The sequence below is a fragment of the Macaca thibetana genome, chromosome 6 (genome assembly GCF_024542745.1).
Source record: "Macaca thibetana thibetana isolate TM-01 chromosome 6, ASM2454274v1, whole genome shotgun sequence".
Classification (NCBI taxonomy): domain Eukaryota; kingdom Metazoa; phylum Chordata; class Mammalia; order Primates; family Cercopithecidae; genus Macaca; species Macaca thibetana.
This window is the reverse complement of record NC_065583.1, coordinates 167345879-167367651: the sequence shown is the minus strand read 5'-3', so window position 1 is coordinate 167367651 and position 21773 is coordinate 167345879. Positions and strand designations below refer to the sequence as shown.

Genomic DNA, 21773 nt, shown 5'->3' with positions numbered 1-21773 from the left:
GATTAAAATCCATCAAATATGTAAAAATTAGTGTATTAATAATAATTCTAATAATCAAAATAAGAAAAAGGCAAACATAACATCTTATCCATCCCCTTTGGATGACAAATGAATGACCTCTGGGATATTAAAGAACCAACATATTTGTATATTTTTAAAAAATAAAAGTATAAATGGGTGGGGGGCGGGGACCATTTATTTTGACTTTCCTGCATAAAGTGTACCTTCAGGATATTCAAATAGCTGAGGAAGGAAATACAGTTTATATAGAAGTGTTCTAACCACTAAACAAGCAAAATAATAAAATGAGAAAATCCCAGTTGTGTACTCATCGGTGAATCAGTAGATTGAGGCACTGATCATCAATGACTGATCATTTCCCAGCTGGATATGCTCTGCCTCCTGAAGGAAGTACACAGCACTACCCATGATATAGTCAAGACAAAAACATCCAAACCTGGATCTCAGCAGGTGTCTTGAGATTACTAGGAATTTACAGACCTCTTTGGAAAAAGGAATATTTGAACCACACAATCAGAATGCGATGAGCAAACTCCAGACTGTGGGAAACTGTCCAGGACAAAGAACTTGGTTTCTGTAATTTGCAAAGGGTATGAAATAAAAGTAAAATATTAAAAGAGACTCAAGAAATATACCAACCAATGGCAGTGGGTGGAATTCACTTAAATTCTGATTTGACTTAAGTGGCCAAAAGATGCCTAAGTACTTATGAACCCATGAAAGATCTCGCAATGCCCACTGGGTGCTTGATGATGTCATGAAATCATTTATTGTTTGTTTGTTTGTTTGTTGTGATAATGGTACTGAATTTCTTATCTTTGAGTATTATAAACTGAAATCTAATGGATAAAATTATTTGATTTTTTTTAAATTTCCTCCAAAATAATTTAGTGGATGTGAGATGAAGCATGAGTGGAAATTGAGATGAAAAAGGATGAGGATGGGCCATGAATGCGACAAAGTCTATTTTCTTTTCCACTCTGAATGCTTGAGTGCCCGGATGTGAAGGACCTTAAATAAATTTCAATGAATAAAAGAATAAATGAGTGGATATACAGATTAATTATGTAATCCCACCAATCCATAGAGATACGTGGGGCATTAAATCAATTCTGCTGCCATGCAATGCTAGATAGAAACAAAGGGGTAAGTTTGTGGCTAGACTAACGCATTGCAGGAAAATGTCATAGTGAAAAATTTTAGGCTTTCCTTAGTTTTGTTGTTATTGTTATGGTCACATTTTTATCCTTTGGTTCAAACACTTAGGAGGCCTGCAGTACCTGTTAAATAAAGGTGAACAGAAACAATGAGATTTTTTACCTTGGTAATCCCTGTCTTAGATCCCTCTTGAGGTAGTGATCAGTTTCTGGATATGAAATTCTAATGATAGAGGTTTTTGTATTTTTACCTTTATTTTAAACTATGTCTAAAACCAGAATCACTGGATTATACAGCATTTGTGTTGCTCTATTATCTTCTATCACTAAATACAGAATGTGCCTTTAGATGACGGCTTTGCATTCAGTGCTTGCTGGTCCCTTACCTTTATAGGAGATGACAGGGTGCTCAGCTCTCTGGCACTGAGTCGTACCCTGCGCCTCTGGGCGGGCGAGTCTCCATAGCCCCAGGCTTGAGAACAGCCATGCTATAACACAGGTTCCCTTCATGGTGGGCAAGGGGCCTCTGACTCTGGGCTCGTGTCTTCTAAACAGAAGCTCTTCTTCCCCTCATGTGTGGAAAGTGCCTAAAACACACAAAAGAGAAGAATCAGACGACCATGAGTTCATTTTCCGGTGGGTGGTCTTCTGGTAAAACTCCCTCACTAACATTAAGGTTACACTTTGTTGAGCTAGAGGAGAGCTTGGAGGGCTCAGACCAGCATATTTTGTCTATGTCATATCCCAGGCTGTATGAATACATGCGTGAGTGTGTGTATCTCAATACAGACCTCTCATTCTCCCCATAACTGCATGATATAGCCCATTTGTTTTAAACGAGAAATGCTCAAGCTTAAGCAGTATTGTCATCACACTCACTCCTAAGGAATGTAGATTAATAGATGTGATTGGCTGGATTTCCCTTGGCCACCTGTCCTAACCCTTTGCGCAAACACAGGTCTATATGTGGAAACCCTACAAATACCTGCCCATCCCTTTTTAACATTTAAAAGACTTATTTTTAAGAAGGCCATGGCCGTTGTCTTTTACCAATAAACTGATGAATATTATGCTACGCAACTTTAAAAAATCATCACGATTTGCTAAATTCTGTATTTTGTGACGCAGGATAACCTTTTAAAATTGTAGATAATCTGCCTGCAAAGTATCTGGCTAGAGATCAAGTGTGAATCAAATAAAATCTATATCGAGCACCTACTGGGTGAAATAAAAGTACTATGCCGGGAAACTTTAAAGATTATGAACAATTTAAATGATTAACAAGCATTAAAGTAATATAAGCCTGTAAAAATAACTATGATCCAAGCTGTTAGCAAATCTTAAAAAGAACGGGAGTGCTGTGGGAGTCAAGGGAGAGTGCGACTGCTACAGAGAAGGATCTATGACGGGTCCATGGAGGGGCTCAAATCTGAGTGTAATGCTGGAGGATAAGGAGGATTTCAACAGATGGAGGTTTCTAGAATGACATTCCATCCCCAGGGAAGAGAATGAAAAGGCACATTGGAGGGGCAAGAGGAAGAGGTATGCAACATGTTTTAGGAATGGTGTACCATACTCGATCCAGGAAATTTAAAGGCAATCATTGGGAAGAGCTTACAGAGTAGGTTAAGATTTGGAAGGCAAACTACACTAAGGTGTGAGGTCTTTATTTTCAGGCGACAAGCTACCGTAGTATACTAATGTTAGAAGATCTTATTAATATTAATAAGGCCATTATCACAATAATGTACCTAGGAAATTAGGCAGATGAGAGCATAGAAATGGAGAAGTCAATTTGAAGCCACTACAGTTGTTAAAAAGAGAAATAAATGAAGCAGTGACTTTGGTGGTGTCAATGGGAATAAAAAGGCAAACACAGTACACGACGACTGTGGGTAAAGGAAACTACGGCAAATTAAAGACGGCCACAGATTCTGGCATTCCTCGCATTGAGAGGTGGAGCTATGTTCTCCACCTAGAATCTGGGTTGGTTCGGTGACTGCTCTGCTCATTTGAATACAACAGAAGTCATCTTGTGCTAGTTTCCAAGCCCAGGCCCTAAAAGCCTGGCAATTGCTACATCCTGCAGCTTAGAACACATTCTTTAAGACACTGAGACACTAGGTCAAAAGTCCAACTACACTGAGATGGCCATGCTAGAGAGAATACGTTTAGGTGCTCCAGTTTTTGGATCACACATGAGCCCAACTCTCCAGCCATGAGTGAAGTTGAAACCCACTGAGTAATTTCAGTAGATATTATGAGAGCAAAAGAATCTCTCAGTTGAGCACTGCCCAAATTCCTGACCCCACAAATGTAAAATATAATAAAAGAGTGGTTGTTATAATCTGCTAAATTTTGGGAACACAGAGCAAAGAGACACTGATGAACTTAAGGCAGATAATGTAAGTGACTTCAAGGATTGTGATGCCATTCATTTTAATAGGATAATCAACAGAGGGATTTTGTTTAGATGAGATTAGAATCGTGTGTGTGTGTGTGTGTGTGTGTGTGTGTGTGTGCGCGCGCACATTAAGTTTAAGACACCTGGCCAGGCATGGTGGCTCATGCCTGTAATCCCAGCACTTTGGGAGGCTGAGGCAGGTGAATCACCTGAGGTCAGGAGTTTGAGACCAGCCTGGGAAATATAATGAGATTTTGTCGATACAAAAAATAAAAATAAAAATTGGTCAGGCGTAGTAGTGTGTGTCTGTAGTCTTAGCTACTTGAGTGGCTGAAGCAGAAGGATTGCATTAGCCCAGAAGCTCAAGGCTGCAGTGAGCTGAGAAGGTGCCACTGGACTCCTGCCTAGGCAACAGAGCAAGACTTTGTCTCTAAATATAAAAATAGTAATTAATAAATACATACATAAAAGAGAGAGGAATTGAAGAAAATCCAGAGAAAACTGAGGTGGGACGCTATTAGGGTCCCAGTAAAGAAAGTGAAAGAAAGGAAAGAGGCCTTCTTTAAAAAGGAGTGCTTACCACCTGAATAAATGGTGAGATTTCAAGACAAAGAAAACATAGATTTGAGGGTGTATCAAATTTCACATTCTGTATTTTTTGAGTCAACCAAATGGGGAAGAAGGATAAGACATGATAATTTAAATTTTGAAATTGAAGAGTAGAAAAATTATGGGTTAATTTCATAGAGGTTGGTTCAATATAAATAAACCTGACCAGAAACCTGAAGGTCCAGCTGAGTTTAGAGTCTCTCATTCCCTCAATATTTACTGAGTGACAACTGCATACCCAGCATGTAAGAATTTGCAAAGGAACCAAGCAGCACGAGGTAAGGCCTACTGCATCCACAAGCAGCAACCATGGAGCTAATATAAGGAAGCCAAGTACAGACTCACCAGGACCAAGAACTTCAGAGCAGGCAGGAGGTTGAGGTCCTTAAGAATGGAAGGAATTGTACAACATTCCCATTGACAAAACATTCAGGTTGGGCAGAGAAATAGGTAATGGGACTGCAAATCAACACAAGGGAAGAGTATAAATTCTGTAGGAACAAGAGATGCTGAGCATGAAGGTGGAGGATGGGCTAGGGAGGAAAACGGAGAGCCAGAGGCTCATCTATCCACCAGCCCACAATCCCTGCCCAAGCACAGAGCACGGTAATGGACAATGGATGAGCAAATGTTCATTGACCCTGGGTTATAACATTAAAAGTATGAGATTCATTTTTGAAAAGGAGTTACAGTGTGCAACACTGGAGTATGCTTTAGAACTCCAGTCTAAAGGTAACCAGATGAAGTAGCCTATCTTTTCTGAGCCTCCTGACCTAAGACTTAAGATATGAAATTTTATCAAATTATGTATTTTAAAATAAACACTTGTTAGAGGTGCTTTAGATGTGATGTCATCCTGTTAAAAGCAAGGAGGTTTGGGGCACCCATACCAGTTCAGGTAAATTATCACAGTCACACATCAAAACAGATCAGCAATGATGAAGATAAAAGGAGAAGGATGATGAAGTGGCAATCGACCCTTAATACATGCTAGCTCTGTAGTAAGCATGATGCCAAGCACTCACACCCATGCCTGGCACCCAACAGCCACCCAGAACCATATCACTGATAAGTCCACTCTCACAGAGCAGCAAGCCATCATGGAAATGGATTGGAGCACTGTCCTGCCATCATCTCCAAGAATGAATGCAAATCAACTAGGGACTAAGAGCACATTCTTTTCTTATACACAGTTTTTCAACGTGCACATCTAAGCCAACATAGATTCCCCTTCTGCTACTGATGAAGGGCATCATCCAGACCTGCTTGTGACTGAAACTGTCCTTTATTTACAATATGCCGCCCACTCTGATCTTAAGACATGTGACGTTAGAAGCCCTAACATCTTTGCCTCCTGAATGAAAGGAAGAGAAAAATAACACAAGTGTCTGAAATGCTCTTTCCTTGGGATTTGGAAAGCGACAATTAGAGAAGAGGGGAAATGACACATACAGAGAACGAGCAGCTAAAATGGAACACGTAGTTCGAGGGTGATGAGCTGAAATGACATGTTTGTCATGTTAGGAAAGAACATTTAATGAGAACAGGTAATTTTTTGAGGTTTATAATTTTCAGACTGTAACATATTACCTTTTTTCTTAAACTAAAGGTACTGTAAACTGTCATTATGGTAAGGTGACAGGAAAGGGCATTTATAGTCTTCATGTAGAGACGTGGGCTTTTTTGAGCAGCTTACCATGGAAAGCTAACTCCTTGAAGACGCTTTTACTCTAAATAGACTCAGCTTTAAATAGCAGGTACCTCCTTCCTGGACTCAGCAGGTCCATCTTGTACTGAATCATGGAGCTCTTGCCTCTCAGTGGTGTAGGAGGAACACATTTATATCAGGGCTTTTAGTGCTCAAGCTCAGCACTATTGACATTTTAGTCATATAATTCTGTGTTCTGGGCTATTCTATGCCTTTAGCAGCATCCCTGGCCTGTACCTACTAGAGCCAGTAACACCCCCCTCCCATGGCCAACTTTGCACCAACCAAAATTGTCTCCAGACACTGCCAAATTGCCCCAGTTGAGAACCTCTACGATAGATAGATAGATAGATAGATAGATAGATAGATAGATAGATAGATAGGCAGGCAGGCAGATACATACATACCTACATACATACATACGCATACATGCATAGATAACTTCCCTCTTTGGAAGTTAAATGAGCTGCCGTGACTTGAAAGATTATTCAAAATATGCTTATCTAAAACACCAAACTAAATTTGTGTTGAGTCATTCAGGCAAAATTTCAAAATATATGAAATTCCTGTTAATTTTAACTATGTGCTACATTTGGGAAATACATTATGAAGGAATTTTCAAAGGATCAAAGTTGTTCTAACATCATCCTACCAACTCTAGAAAAATAAAAATATATGACGTGAGTTAATATGAAACAAATGATTTTGCCAATATGAAGATTTATTCTAGAAAGCCAGTTTGGGTGACAACATATAAGCATTTTTGGTGCCTCTACTTCAAAACCCCTGAAACCCCTAAAATTCCTTTTATTTTCCTGATGTAGGAGGATATCTCTATAAGCTTGATCTAAATAAGTACAACTCTGTATAGAAGTGTTTGTGCAATAAATAACATTTCTCATTCACTCCCACGCTACAAATGAAACTGAATAGGCTTTGGGGACAGAAAATAACTGCTCCTTTTAGGAAAAAAAAAATTGCTGTCAGATAAAAAAGAAATCAAAGGAATAAAAGCTTCCATGAGGCGTTTTGCTTAGGGAACAGTGTCTAACCAGTTATTAATAAATACAGATCCAACATAAGCTTAATGTACTTTTCAGAGGAGGCTGGGTTTCTTCTGAGCTATAGGCCTATCATAAAGATGGATATAGCCTAATCTGTTGTTACAGTCCAGAGAGCCCACAAACCCCTCCTGGGCCCATCCCCTACTTGATGGCATTAGAGACTTCCTTTGGCAAGAGGACAAAGGAGTCAGGTGAGCGAGCTGACCCAGTGAGGTGGCCTCAGAGATGTCTCAGGAAGTCCTGCCCCATGCATGCCACAGCAGGACCATTCTTAGTACCAAAAGGCTGAAGCTAGTATTAGAGGCGATTGCTGCATGTGTGCCTCTTAATTAGGAACAGTTACAGCTTGTTATAATGTAGAAAACATAACATCCAAGATTTGCAGAGTTGGAACATGTTTTTTTTTTTTTTTTTTTTTGAGACATAGTCTAGTTCTCTTGCCCAAGCTGGAGTGCAATGGCACGATCTCGGCTCACTGCAACCTCCACCTCCTGGGTTCAAGCAGTTCTCCTGCCTCAGCCTCCTGAGTAGCTGGGATTACAGGCACACACCACCACATCTGGCTAATTTTTGTGTTTTTAGTAGAGACAGGGTTTCACCATGTTGGTCAGGCTGGTCTTGAACTCCTGACCTCGTGATCCTCCCACCTCAGCCTCCCAAAGTGCTGGGATTACAGGCATAAGCCACCGTGCCCAGCTGGAACATGCTTTTCAAATGTTTGTTTTTGCATTTGTTCTTTCCATTTCTTACCCCTGTTTTAGGGGATCAGATGAACTGCTCACACAGAAACTGAATGCAGCAGAACTACTAAAGACTACCCAGACTGAATGCAGCAGAACTACTAAAGAATCATTCCAGCAAACCAACTAACCCCGAAGCCAGGCCCTACACATCCTGTCAGAGCCAAAGATGGGGTCCAGTGCATGATTGTCAGCTACTGCCCAGTAAATACTGCTGCCTATTCAAGAACCCAGGATTCAGCTTCTGCCTTTCAAAGAAAATCATGCTTTTCCAGGAATCGCTGAGAATTAGTTTCTTCTTAATCTGTCTCCACTACTCACACTGCAAGACCTTCCCTGTGGTCCCTCTCGCCTCACCAGGGTCCTCAGAGGCAGCCTTGCACACTCAGTAGCCACATCTGCACCCTTGCTGATGCCATGAGCCCCTCATCTGCCTAGTCCTCCCACTGCTCCAGGTACAGACCGTCTTCCATGGTCACACCATGGTGGCTGACGCCAGCTGCAGTGGCAGCTCCTCTCCAGAAACCCAGATGGGACAGTAGAGTGCCTGCCACACCACTGCTTCCATGTGAAAGGTTGCCTTGGATAGACCCAGACCTTTTGTGTTTCTAAGTCTTAAGTTTTGCTTCTCTCTTTCATTGTAAACAATCTACACATAGTTCCAATGCCAAGTACATGTGCTCCAACATGCTGAATTGGCTGCCTGAATGAATCCGAGAAAACAGAACTAGTGTCCTACGGGCCATTTATAATCCACCCATCCCCTGCCACTGAGTGAGCCCATTGTGAGGTGGCTTAGGCCCTTGGTACATCTGAGACAAGAAATGACTCAAGGACTCCCAGAATTTGGAAGGTGAACGAGGAAAGAGAAATCACCTAGTCTCTCTTCCCTCTTTGTAGCTCAGAGAGATTAAACAGTGCATGTGAGATGAACGGTGCCGTGACAGGCCACATCAAGACAGGTCCTGCTACCTTCTGGCTGTTTATATTCTACAGCCTGAGCTCCCTGCTCAAGCTTCTAAAACCACATACTTGTGGTCACAAGGTCACATGACCTGATCACTCCCAGACTAGGAGCATAGTCTTGTCTCTAGTGAAAATAATTAGGGACGCACCTAAAGCATGAAAACAGGCAGTGTCTCCAGGGTGTCCGTAATCCGTATTAATCCAGCCATACTGAAGGATTTCTTCTGTGGACCAGGTACAGCTTTCTAAGACAGGAGTGAGGATGAAGACGACGGTAGCCCCAGCACTCCCAGATCACAACTCAGAGTCGTCAAACAAAGAAAAACCTCTTTTTATATTTATGAAATAAAAGTAGGAATAGAAGCAAAGTTGTCGGAAACAAAGAAGGAAGAAATCCTCCTGAATGGGGGAATATAGAAACCGTGATCTTTAAAGAGGTTCAAGTTAGAGTGTTCAATGAAGCAGGAATGAACAATCCAGGAGAATCAAAGCCCCGGTGTGTTTAGGACTAGAAGGAATGTATTAAATGAATCTATGCTCTTTTATTCCTGTTGTATCAGATATTCTAGGTACAGTGCAGGAAACAATTAAATGAAGAATCAATAAAACAATAAACTTAAGTTAATGCAATGTTCAAGTAAATAGATTCTTCTAAACTTTTTCAAAAACAATAACTGAACATTTTATTATTTGGGAAATATAGTGAAATTAAAGGTTTCCTCTTATTACATTGAGCCCATAAGGGGAATCAGGATGTTCCAACAAATATATCACATCTCTTCAATTTTTATAGTGCACTTACAAAGAAACAAGATCTTTTTTATATTATTTGAACCCATGTGTCTTGATTGCCAAGTTTCAGCTGAAAGAAATTTGTCATAAATGAACTAGGGAAACATCTTTAGGAATGTGTTACTGAAACACGGGCCACCCTTAACTCCAGAAACACCACTGACTGCTACCTTCAGGTAATTGAAGAAGTTGGCTTTGTTACCCATAGATTTTCATCACATGTGAACCCAGAGGAGATGGAATTTTATGGCTATATAAAAGGACCTCATGATATAAAATGGAAAAAAGCAAACATTAAACTATTTTATACATTTCAATAATGGTTCGGCTCCAGTGACCTTCTTTTATATCTCTCTTCAAAGGGAATTGTTATTACACATTTGTCTTCTTCCCCTTGTTTAGCTCCAGATCGCCTGGAGGAACGATAAAAATAAATGAAGTCCATTAGATAAAATTATTATTTACACAAAGGCAATATTAATTTTATCTGTCAGCAGGTTTTAAAACTAAGTGAAAGTTCATTCAATCTACTTCTGTGTCAGCTAAACCAACAAAAGCCCTTTCTAAGAAAAAAAGAAAAAAGTACTTAAATAATGGGCTTTCGAGGCAATGTAACTACCTGGGCAATTTCGAAAGAATTTACCTAGAGACGTTTCCTCAGGGCAGGAAATTCATGTGGACACACTAAAATATTCCAGTTATAAATGGCGCTCACCATATGAAGTTACTATTCATAGCTCTCATTCGCTTTTAGCTAAGAGGTACAAGAACAGAGCGCCATTTTCTCTCTCATCCACCACACGATGTGGGGTCTATGCCCGGACAGAAAAGCAACGCTACCACAGTGGGAAGAAAAGACGATACCCTTCTACTGTCGTCAGTCTGGTCAATATCACTGATCACCTCCTGCTTGTGAAATCCAGGGAGCTTACGGAACTAGTCATCTCCATGGCCTTTGTGACCACTGACCTTTCCTGGAATATCTCCTGACATCCTCTGTTCCCTGGATTCTGTAACTCCCCAATCTCCCTGCGTTTACTTCACACCTAGCATTCTCCTCAAGTGAAAGTACACGCCAATCTCTTCTGAATGTTCCTTGTTTTCTCCATCTACACATTCTCAGAGGCCCTTGTCTTCAGACCCATGTGATTTCACATGGTCTCTAAAAACTGGTGGCTCTCAAATCTAGACCCTCTCCCCAACCTCTGTATACAATCTAGACCCTTACATCAAAATAGGGGTATTTACATAAAAAAGCCAGTGTAATTGCTCGAAAGCAGACCTCATTATCTGTCTTCATCAGCTGTCTCCCTTGTGTCTACTTCCTCTCATAACTAACTACATCATCACTCAGACAGTCAACTCAGAGCTCAAGGGACACCCACCATTCCCTCCTCCTCCATCTTCCCAAACTCACTCCTCATTTTGTCAGTGTCTTGACAATCCTTCCCTTACCCACTTCTGGAATCCAGGCCCTCCTCTCCATCCTGACCAACATCCTGTATTTCTTACCTCTGCAATTTCAGCCATTTGTTGTTGTTGTTGTTGTTGAGTTTCCTTGCTGCTAATCCCAACCCTTAAGCATCACCTCTAAGGAGCCTTCTATGAATTTTTTCCCACTTTTCTCTCGTCCCTATCTGACCCCACTGTACGTTGATTCTTATTCCTATTACAGCCTTTATCATCCTGAACTACAATTACCTGTGTATCTGCCTCCTTCTAAAACAGGGCTATGAAAACCTCAGTCTCCAGACAGTACTGGACATAGTGCAGACAAACAGTCAACACCTGAGAAGTGGATGAATGGAGAAAAAGAATGCAAATCCACATGTGCCTCTCTACCTTACCTCTGTACCTCTGTACAATATTAGCGCTTCCATTAAAACGCTATCCAAGTTCCCTTTTTTTCTATGACTCTGCCATTCATTGTCACAGATGTTTTATCCCTCTTTTAAAATTCTCTTAACATCTGGTCCAAATACAAAGATTCCCATGGTTTTGAAAAATGTCCTTTCTAAATGTCATAATTTTCCAATTAATGGTCAAAGGGATGAAGGGATTACTATAGCCAGACAGACTTAAAAAAAAAGGGGGTCCCCTGGACCTGGAAACATGAAAGCAGACAGAAGATATAACCAAATGTACGAACCCTGAGGGGGTCAGATAAGTTATTCCAGCACAGATAATTCGCTGGAACCACTTGAAATGTCAAAGGACAAAAAAGGAGGACATTACAATTCACAGCAGAAAGAAACTTACTGAATTAATAATTTTAGGCTAAGAAATACAAATACCTTAAAATATCAGAAAAATTTACAGTAAATAGACTGCTAATATGCTTAGATAAACTAGACTATTTAGCAGAAAGTCCTCTGATGTGATGTTTTCAGATTTTAGCCAGGAATAACATGGTGTATATCTGAGGAAACATCTTAAATCCAATGGACTAGACATGTCAATGTTGATACATTTGAGTTAATTAAAACTTGTCACAATCTCCGGTCTCAAAAAAAAAGTCAGACCTCTAGAGCATTAATTATCATTTTTGGTGAGTATATTAAAAATAAAAACAAGAAATCCATCCTAAAATAAAAATTACCAAGACATATCCTATAAAAATCAAAGATTTCACTAAGTAGACAATAAAAAAAGATACAAGAAATGCAAAGTAGGTTATGTACAGTACTCAAACATCTTTCACAGGTTTCCTGAAATAAACCTGTAAGATAAGTATTCTCATTCCTTGCTATTTTACAGATATAGAGTCAGGACTCAAGGAGGTCCCATTGCCAAATGGAAGAAGTAAAAATTGTAACAGGTAAGTCCCTGGCCCTACAACCCAGGGTCATCTTGCCGTCCCCTCACTTCTGCAAGGATTGTCTATTGACTAAGGATTGGGACCCAGGCTAGACACACAGGTCATCCGGCTGAAGACATGAAGCTGATGATTTATTTCTACCAACTAACTTCTTGTCGAGCCTGAAAATGTGTTTTCTTAGAGATGAAAATTTCACTAAGTAACTAGCTGCAGCATCGTTCACTGACTCTGGGACCAGAGACCTCACTGACCAGGATTTAATCCAGCAAATGCCACAATAGTTTTATCCGTGTCATGTGCCCTCCTCTGTCCGTCATCTATACATCCTTCCTTGAGGCAGGGGTGGAGGGGCGGGGTGGGCCCATGGCTCATTCAGTCCCATGACTTAAATAACATTTCCCGGCTGGTGAATGTAAGTGTACATATCACCTTCAACCTGTGCCTGAAACTGCAACTTCCATCTGCTTCTTCACCTCTACCTGAGACAAAGAATTGCCTCCAAACTAACCAGGACCAAGCGAACCACTGGTGGTCCCCCTTCCCCAGCCTGCTTCTTGGCTGAGTCTTTGCCATCACAGCTGGAGTCATTTTGGATTGCTCTAATTCCCCCTCACAACACTCTAAACCATAAGAAAATCCTGTCACTGCTGCCTCAAAAAATGTATATCGCACCCCTTCTCTCCCGTCTGCTACTGCAATCCCACCTCAAGCACCTTCCTCTCTCACCTGGACTTAGCAGAGGCTATTCTAATTTGCCTTGGTGTTTTTCACTCATGCCCCTCAAAAGTCCATTTTCTGTGTTGCATCCAGATAAATCTTTGTAAAGAGCTCACCAGGTTAAGTAATTTTTCCCTGTTCAAAAATTTCCAATAGATCTCTTTGCAACCTCCCTAAAATGCAAGATCCTGACCCCCACCAACAAACCCTCCTCCATGGCCACCTCCCTATTTCTACATGATCTCCAGCCCTCCTGTTCCCTGTGCTCCCACCACACACATGCACATGCACGCATGTGCATAGAACTGCTTTCTGGTCTCGAAACCCACCAAGCTCATCACCTTGCAGATGGCACTTGCTGGTCCTTAGATCCTAGATCTTTTTCTAGATTCTCCCAAGGTCCCTTCTCACTATTCAGGTTTTACTAAAATGTCACGTCTGCCGGAAGGCCTCCCTGGCCAGGCAGGCTAAAGCACCTCCCTTTTACTCCATTATTAGATTCCATTATTATTTTTCTTCTTCATATCACTTAAAAATACTTAAAATTGCTTGACTGATATATTGGTGAGTTTGGGGATTTTTTTACATCCTATTATATGAAATTGATTTAAAGGATCTACAATTTTCACAGCTTCTTCTTTTAATGTGCTGTATGTACATCAAAATATCACGTTGTACATCTTAGGTATATACAAGTAAATAAATAAACAAAAATATTCCATAGGCAAACAGATACAGGTATATTCAGTACCTTCAAGGAAGGTAAATTGAGGCTGGGAAGCTTCAGTATTGGGACAGAATAAAATATACTGGCGAGCTCAACGACAGCAAAATAGTTTCCAGAGGCCTTTGTCCTCAGTCATCTCAGTGATATTGGATATGTACACTTGCATGGGAGGAATAACAGGACTTAGATTATGATAGTCAGTTGATGTCCTTGTGTGAGTCCTGTTTAACCCACTAGAATACAAGTAACTGGAGGACAGAGATTTTATTTTGTTCTCTCGCTATCCCAAGGACCTAGGACACAGTATGACCCATATAAATATTACCTACTGATGGACTAGGTAGTGGAAAGGCCAGAAACCAAGATAGTCATTGTCCAAGTGATGGATAAACTCACTGTGAAGGCCAAGATACATCCTACTAAATAAAGGCAATGACTTTGTTTTGGCCATTGAGTAGCGATTATGGTAAGTTTCGGGAGCGCTGCTATGGAAAAGTACAAGTTAGTTCACAGTCAGCCAATTAGGTGAAACTTAGGAACACAAAGTCAATACAGAATTAACTTCCCCTAAAGCATCTAATGATTAGCACATAATGCGATGCTATAACATCTCACATGCTGTGAACATACGGTATCTCATCCTTCAGTTCATTAGCCTGAAATGTGGAGAGGTCATGGAGGACATTACAGTAAAGGTCTCCACGGTGGAAACGTAACCCCCAAGTGTCTTCACTTCTGTATTTGAAAATATTAAAAGCTATGTGATGGGGAATATGTTAATGAAAATACAAAAATGATCCCATCCTAAATATAAAGCCAGAAAAAGTAATGACAGATGGCACCCATTTGGTAAGTAGTTCCTAAATACTGAAGGGGTTAAATACTGTTGCTAGATGCCTGAGTGTCTCCTTTCTCAGTCCAAAAGAGTGAGAACCATCTACGGTGTTCCTCAGCCTACGAAGTCCCAGCAATCCGCCCTGCCTCCAACACTAGTTTAGGAGAGGCAACCTTGCATAGATAGTAGGAGCACAGACTCTGGATCCAGATTGCCTGGGTTCAAATCTTCACTCCACCATTAACCTTATGCTTCAGTTTCCATGTCCTGTAATATGGAGATCAAAACCATAGCTTAAAATTATATGAGTTAATTTGAAAGAACTTAGACCACTTACTGGCAATTAGGAAGCGCTAAAAAATTTTGACAATTATAAACAAATAAAGGCTATTAAAAAAAAAAAGGAAAATGCTTTATAAATCTTGTAGGAAAGACATGTCTAACAACCAAATTAGTGTCTTCCTAAAAAAAGACAATAAAATCAGTTCAGTGTTTAATAAGAACTGTGAGAATGTGCTGCCTTAGCCCTAGGAAAATTCAACATCTGCCCAAGAAATCTATAAAAGAATGCTCATAGCAGCATTGTTCATAATAGCAAAAAATTAGAAATAATACAGGTGTCCACTGAGAGAATGCAAATTTTCATGATCTAATTTATCACAGTGAAAATGGATGGACAACAGCTATATGCAACATAAATATTAGAAATAAGAACATCGAGAGAAAAAAGAATAATATATTCTGCTACTGAATATATTATATAAGAATACTATATAGTGCTACTGTGAATATGAATAAGTGTGGTGTGAACAACAGAGGTATTCCCCAGGATCAAGCCCCCAGTGGAATTAGGTCACCTACAGTCCTTCTTAGGCCCCACACTTTCCCACTTCCACCCTTCTGCCTAGAACACATTCCTCCACGTCCACATTAGAACTTTATCCATTCTCTGAGGTCCAAATCAAACACCGGCTCCCCCAAGAGTGGTAACCATTTACCCTGTGAGAAGCAAGGAAGCCTCCAGGAAGCCTGCTAAGGACACACCATTGCCTCCGTGGCCCTCAGCAGGTCCTGCCATGGAGTCTGGATTCCTGTGATATGGGATACGCTGTCCCTGCTGTACATTAAAGCCACAAGACCAGAGCCTGGCCTGCTTGTTACTGAGGCCACTCACTGCCCACCAAAGTTCCTTGCACATAGAAAGTACCTAATATTTATGGAATGAACATATCAACCAACTGAGCAATAACAAATCATGGAAAGAAGCCCCAGGTTGATCTGGGAGGAAGTGGGGGAGCAGGCAGGTTTTGGACGTGTGGGAATCATGTCAATGAAGTGGAAATAGAAAGATCACGCTTTTGGCAGAGAAATGAAATAAAGTCTCAAGATAGAATGTACCAAGAATGGGGGCAGCAAATGCAGTTTTTGTTTGAAAAGACCAAAGTTATAAGTAGTAAGATCAGATAAATTATGGCACATCCATACTATTAAATATTATACAGCTTATAAAGCCAATGTAGTAAAACTCCATATACTGAGTGTATAAATCCAATCATGATGTGAGCAGAAAAAAATAAAGTGTAGACATTTATTTATCCATAGATTAAAACTAAAGAACAAAAACTCCAATGTTTGACTAAAATAAACCAAGAAAATTGTAGTTACTTCTAAGTCATGGGGAAATTTTAAAAAATATAATTCTATATTGAACTTTCAACAATATGCGTTTATTAATTTGGTAATTTAAAATGAATAAAATATTTACATTTAAAGGAAGGAGATAAGATTAGTTTTATGGGTTAACCAGTGAGACAGGATTTTGACGCACATAGTTAGATCCAATTCAGGGTTGACTTGCCAGGTGTAAGACAGCAGAAAACCATGGAGGGAACCATTGCTGCAGTGTGGAAGAGAAAGAACTGGTTCAAAGAACAGGCGGTTTGAAGATATAAACCTTGATAAAGCAGAGGTCTTCTTTCCGTAAGTGTTCTCCAAACTGAACATGAAATCTTTGTTATTCTCAATAATAAAAATCTCCAAACCCTCTCTTCAAATATAACACTTTTAGTAAAGAAAATAATTATTGCTTTTTAATAAAATTTGTCCTATAATTTGCATTTCCACTGCCAACAACAAGCATTTTACTTTGCAAACAATCGTCTTTGGCACTTGGTTTTCTTTTCTTTTTTTTTTTTTAATATTACACTTTAAGTTCTAGGGTACATGAGCATAATGTGCAGGTTCGTTACATATGTATACTTGTGCCATGTTGGTGTGCTGCACCCATCAACTCATCAGCACCTATCAACTCGTCATTTACATCAGGTATAACTCCCAATGCAATCCCTCTCCCCTCCCCCCTCCCCATGATAGAAGACTTTCCCAGTGCTACAATTCCTCATTTTGGAAAGATGAGTTTCATAAGAAAACAAAATTTAATACTCTTTGTAATCAAACTACAAAAATTCTCACTTCTATTAAAGATGCATCCCATTTCCCATTTGTGATTTTAGAAACAGCATCTTAAACTTGAGTAAAAGCTTTAATACGAAAAAAAAAAAAAAAGAAATCTTTGTTATTCTCATGTAAAGTTGGTCCAAAAAAAAGTTATGTTCAGAATGTGTGGCGTACAGGTGTAGCCTGTGAGTCAATGATAGCCATTTCTAAAACTAGAACTTGCGACCTCTTACTTGCTAGTCTCAGTTTACCTGGAAGGAAAAAAGTCACTTGTACCTAAGGAAATGAAACTGGTTTTATCAGCTCCATCAGATAAACTATATTATCCAAAGCTCTCTGCTTATACCAAGAAGAAATGTTCAGGCACCTAGTCATTAACAAATACTTTCCATTGTGACCTGGCTATACTGTGTTTTGGTCCTCAAAGTGGCCCCCCGTAGCTAGGTAAATAGCACACACCTGTTAATTCTTTACAGGAAAAGTAGCACACATGTTTCTTTTCTCTCTAAGCAATAGATTACATTTCTGGCTGAGTGAGTAGATGAAAGTGAAGTGCCTTCTCAAACATCATATGTAGGAGGAAACGTGTTCTGCTTAATCGTACTGTTCAAGAAAATCCCTGCAGTTCTCTTTGATTATGACCACAGTAACATAAGAGACAGTTCATTAACCACAGAGATGAAACTGGAGGCGATGGGGCTGTGCTTTAAGGACCAAACACCTCATTCTGGAAGGTCAGATGTTTCCTAAGCACAAATCTCACAGTTTAAGGACACTTCCTTGCAGGGGTATACAGACAGATCTATTTAGTTTAGTAACTAATGCCGTGTATCACAATAAATTGACAGGTTGTGGAAGGAAGCTACCCACGGGAGAAGTCTAGAAAAAAGTTAGTTTACAACTTGTAGGATCAGACAGTACTTTAATGACTGTGAGTTTTCAAACACAAACATGAGGCACTTGGTTGGTATGGCTGCTTAACAGAATGTGCTCTTTTGATTTAATGCACACACACACACACACACACACACATATATATCCTAAGAGCTTAATGTTATTTATCTACTTTGCCTAGTTGGTTTCACCTCTAGGACATTCTCCAAAGGAATTCATCAGATATTTTGTGCTGGGTATATTTTCTTATTTTCTGTATTGTTGATCCTCTGGCATTTGGAGACTTGTTCCTAGAGGGACTGGCCCTCCTAGGGCTAGCATGTTCCTAAAGACAGTACACAACACCCCAGAGTATACCTCTGCATACCTGCCAACCAGCCAAGCCAGAGCCTATACCCTCAACCATCTCCTTTATCAAACTCTCACCCAATGGGCCAATGTTTCCCCTACCTAAAGCACCCCAGAGCCAACTACCACGGCACTAGGGAACACCATATAGCCCAGCACCCAGCAAAAATACTCAAACTCTCAAATACTAAACTTAGTGTACCCACCCTCCCCTGCCCATTCCTTCCCGAGAGAACCCCAGTCAAGGCTCTGCAAGCCTCAGTCTTCACTCTTCTTCTGCCTCCCAACCCTCCCTGGTCCTTCCCCACATGGCTCTGTGTAGTGTGGTGAGCCTCCTGTTGACAGAGTCTGTGAACATAAACCTTTTCTTCATGACCATCATGTCTGCCTCTGCTGTCTCACCATCCTTGATTAAAACAAATCCCACAGACGTTTTTAACACAGATGTCAGCAAAGATTTACACTGAAATATATTCAACCTAGTCTGATTATTATGTATTACAAGCATAGTTTGGAAGCTTCTACTGAGGAAGAGGGAAATAGTTCTATACAAATGGAACAAGGAAGACAAAGAAAAAAACACAGGACCAAAGAAGACAAAATAAAATCAGGAAGATGAGACATTGCTTTTAAGATAAATATGCTCAAGTTAGAATTAAGTGTATTGGCAAGAAACTCAACTCTGTGTACAGCACATAAACAAACACACACATAGTCGCACACCCACATATACACATCCACACAACTGCACACATAAATGAGTGCTCATGTGAATGCACACACAAAAACACTTTCATACTGAAATATAAACATACATTTCCATAATTTATAAAACCAGCTGCACCTATCAGTGCCAGGGTGCAAATTCCAGCTCAGTCACTTCCTGGTTGTATGTTCTCTACTTCCATCTTCAAGTGGGGATAATACTAGCGTCTTTCTCAAATGGTTTGTAAGGATTTAGTAATTTAATCAACATAAAACACTTACAACAGTGCCAGGCCCACTGCAAGTACTCAATAATGGTTAGACATGACAATGGAGGTCTTTAAGGTTATAATTAACATCTGGAGAAAAACATACCCAATCATTAGAACATTCTGAGATATATGGCTTTATTAATACTTTTGGGCAATTGTTTTTGCAAGATTAACGTAAATTAGCTTGTATGATTATTATAATAAAAAAGTCATGTATCCTTTTGCCAAGAAGATGCTGCAGACAAGAATCAAGATGAATTGGGAGCTTAAGCACCCTCTCTAATTCACACCGCCAGAGGATGGCAGTAGCTTTACTAATAAGTCCAGTCCCCATAAACCTGTTATACATGATCATGCTTGAAGGGTGGCATCAAGAATGTAGAAGACAGTGTCGAAGACAGCCCTTAATTATTTCTAAAATGACTAGAATTCTCATACCAAGTTACAGCCAAATCACCATCCAAACAGCCTCATCCTAACTCCACAACACCATGTTGATCACGATTCCCTGGGGCTTGGCATGTGAGTGGTGCTCTCCTGATAGGAAGAGCTAATCCACGCTATCGTCTTCAAAGAAAAATAAAATAGAGTGCAATGATATGCCCAACTTCTCTACAGGAAATCCAACATGGTCAACTATTTTTTTTTTTTCACAGTAGAAAACTAGAATTTAAATTAGATTTTTTACATAACCAGCACAATGACCAAAGACTGCTAACTGAGAAGAAAACAGAAAAACACATCAAGGAAAACACTATGATAATTCAGAAGCCTAGAAAAAAATATGACACCAGTGTGGCATCCAATTCCAGGTCAAATTAAGTGCATTGGTGGCGGGCATCCATAACTTCCTACATGGAAGTCGGAGCTGAAGTGTTCAAAAACACCAGAGCTGGCATCTTCATTTATCTTGAGAGTTTCCCCCACATATCATACTGAAGATAAAATACAATGAGATCATAACCCTTCAAAAGCGTAGCTTATTGTGCAATATTTTTCTCCAGTGGCTAATGGTGATTCTCACAGATTGGAACAGAAAAGGTTATAGCAAGGAGCAGGTCTGCGAGCACATTGAGAAAACAATTTCCTAACAGACAAGAGCCTCGGTAGAGTAGAAAAGACTCCAGCATGGCTGAGGATACTGAAGAACTGCAATTCAGGTAGATCAGGTACCAGGCCCTTCTGCCCTTCAGATGAAAAGTCTCCTCCATTTACCAAATTTGCCCACAAAAATATTTCCATTTTCTGTGTGCAATGTCATAAAAAACTGTGAAAAAAACTATGAGAGTTTGAGAACCACAGGCCTAAGTTTAATCCGGAAAAGAAACCATGATTCGGCAAAGTGAACCTTCTAGTGCCAGGTTATCAGCAATCTAGAAAGTGGCTGTGCCAGGACTTGAATTCACATATGTCTGAATCAGAAACCACTGTGCAAGCCTGTGCTACCAATGGTATAAAGACTGACTGTTTTGAGAATCCTGATAATCTGCAAAAATATTGTACCATCATCACCAAAGAAGACACCATGTTTTTTTAACTTTGAAAAATGTGTGCTTCATTTCAAATGTAAGATAGTGTTAAGATAGTTGCATCTCTATAAAAAATGAATTTCAATAACCCAGCAATCCCACACCTATGTATATATCTAAGAGAAATAAAACATCTGTTCACATAAAAACATTCATAGCAGCACTATTGATAATAGTCTAAAAAGTAGAAATGATCTGAATGTCCATCAACTAATAAATGGAGAACAGATGAAGAAAATGTGGTAGATATTACCATGAAGTGTTATTCAGCCAGTAAAAGGAATAAAGTGCTGACACATGCTATAACGTGGATGCTATAACATGCTATAAGCCTTGAAAACATGCTAAGTGAAAGAAATCAGGTGTGAAAGGCTACACATTTTATGATTCCACGTATATAAAATATCTAGAATAGACAAATCCATAGAGACAGAATATAGATTAGTGATTGCCAGGGGTTGGTGGGAGGAAGAATGGGGAGTTTCTGTTAATGGATACGGGTGTTCTTTTTGGGGTCATGAGAATATTCTAAAATTAGACAACAGTGGTGGTTACACAGCTCTGTGAATATACGAAAAAATATGAAAAATCTCAAGAGGGTAAATTTTATGATATGTGATTTATATCTTATGTAAAGCTGTTACTAAAAAATAATTTCCAAGTAGCAACCAGGCTACCAGGTTCTTGTGATGATGGTTCCAGCAGGAGCTGGTGAGAGAGAAAGAAGTTTAGGGTGTGGCTGATGACCAGAACGGACCTTGAGGGGAACTTCTTAGTCTGGGGTAAGGAGGGCTTCCATAGTGGTGTTTGGTGGTAGCAGTGACTATGGGAGTCCCAAAAGTAAAGGAAAGAGCTCTTTATATATGAAGCTTTCCACAGTCTAGGTTCCCATTAGCTTGACACAGATGGTCAAGGGGGATAACCTACTGGTATACATACAAAGTAAAAGAGCCATATACACCATGGAATACTATGCAGCCATAAAAAAGGATGACTTCATGACTTTTGCA

General features: G+C 39.8%; 1 protein-coding gene across 4 annotated transcripts in view; it reads right to left on the bottom strand.

Moving 5' to 3' along the window:
- Nucleotides 1-21773, bottom strand: part of SEMA5A (semaphorin 5A) — a 512129-nt gene that overhangs the window by 339184 nt on the left and 151172 nt on the right. For 3 of the 4 annotated variants that reach the window (XM_050794063.1, XM_050794064.1, XM_050794065.1), the window contains one exon: nucleotides 1565-1765. In XM_050794063.1, coding sequence (XP_050650020.1) covers nucleotides 1565-1688 — 124 coding nt within the window. In that variant the 5' untranslated portion in view covers nucleotides 1689-1765. Of the gene's footprint in view, nucleotides 1-1564; nucleotides 1766-21773 lie in introns of those variants that run through there. The other variant, XM_050794066.1, reaches the window with a different exon arrangement.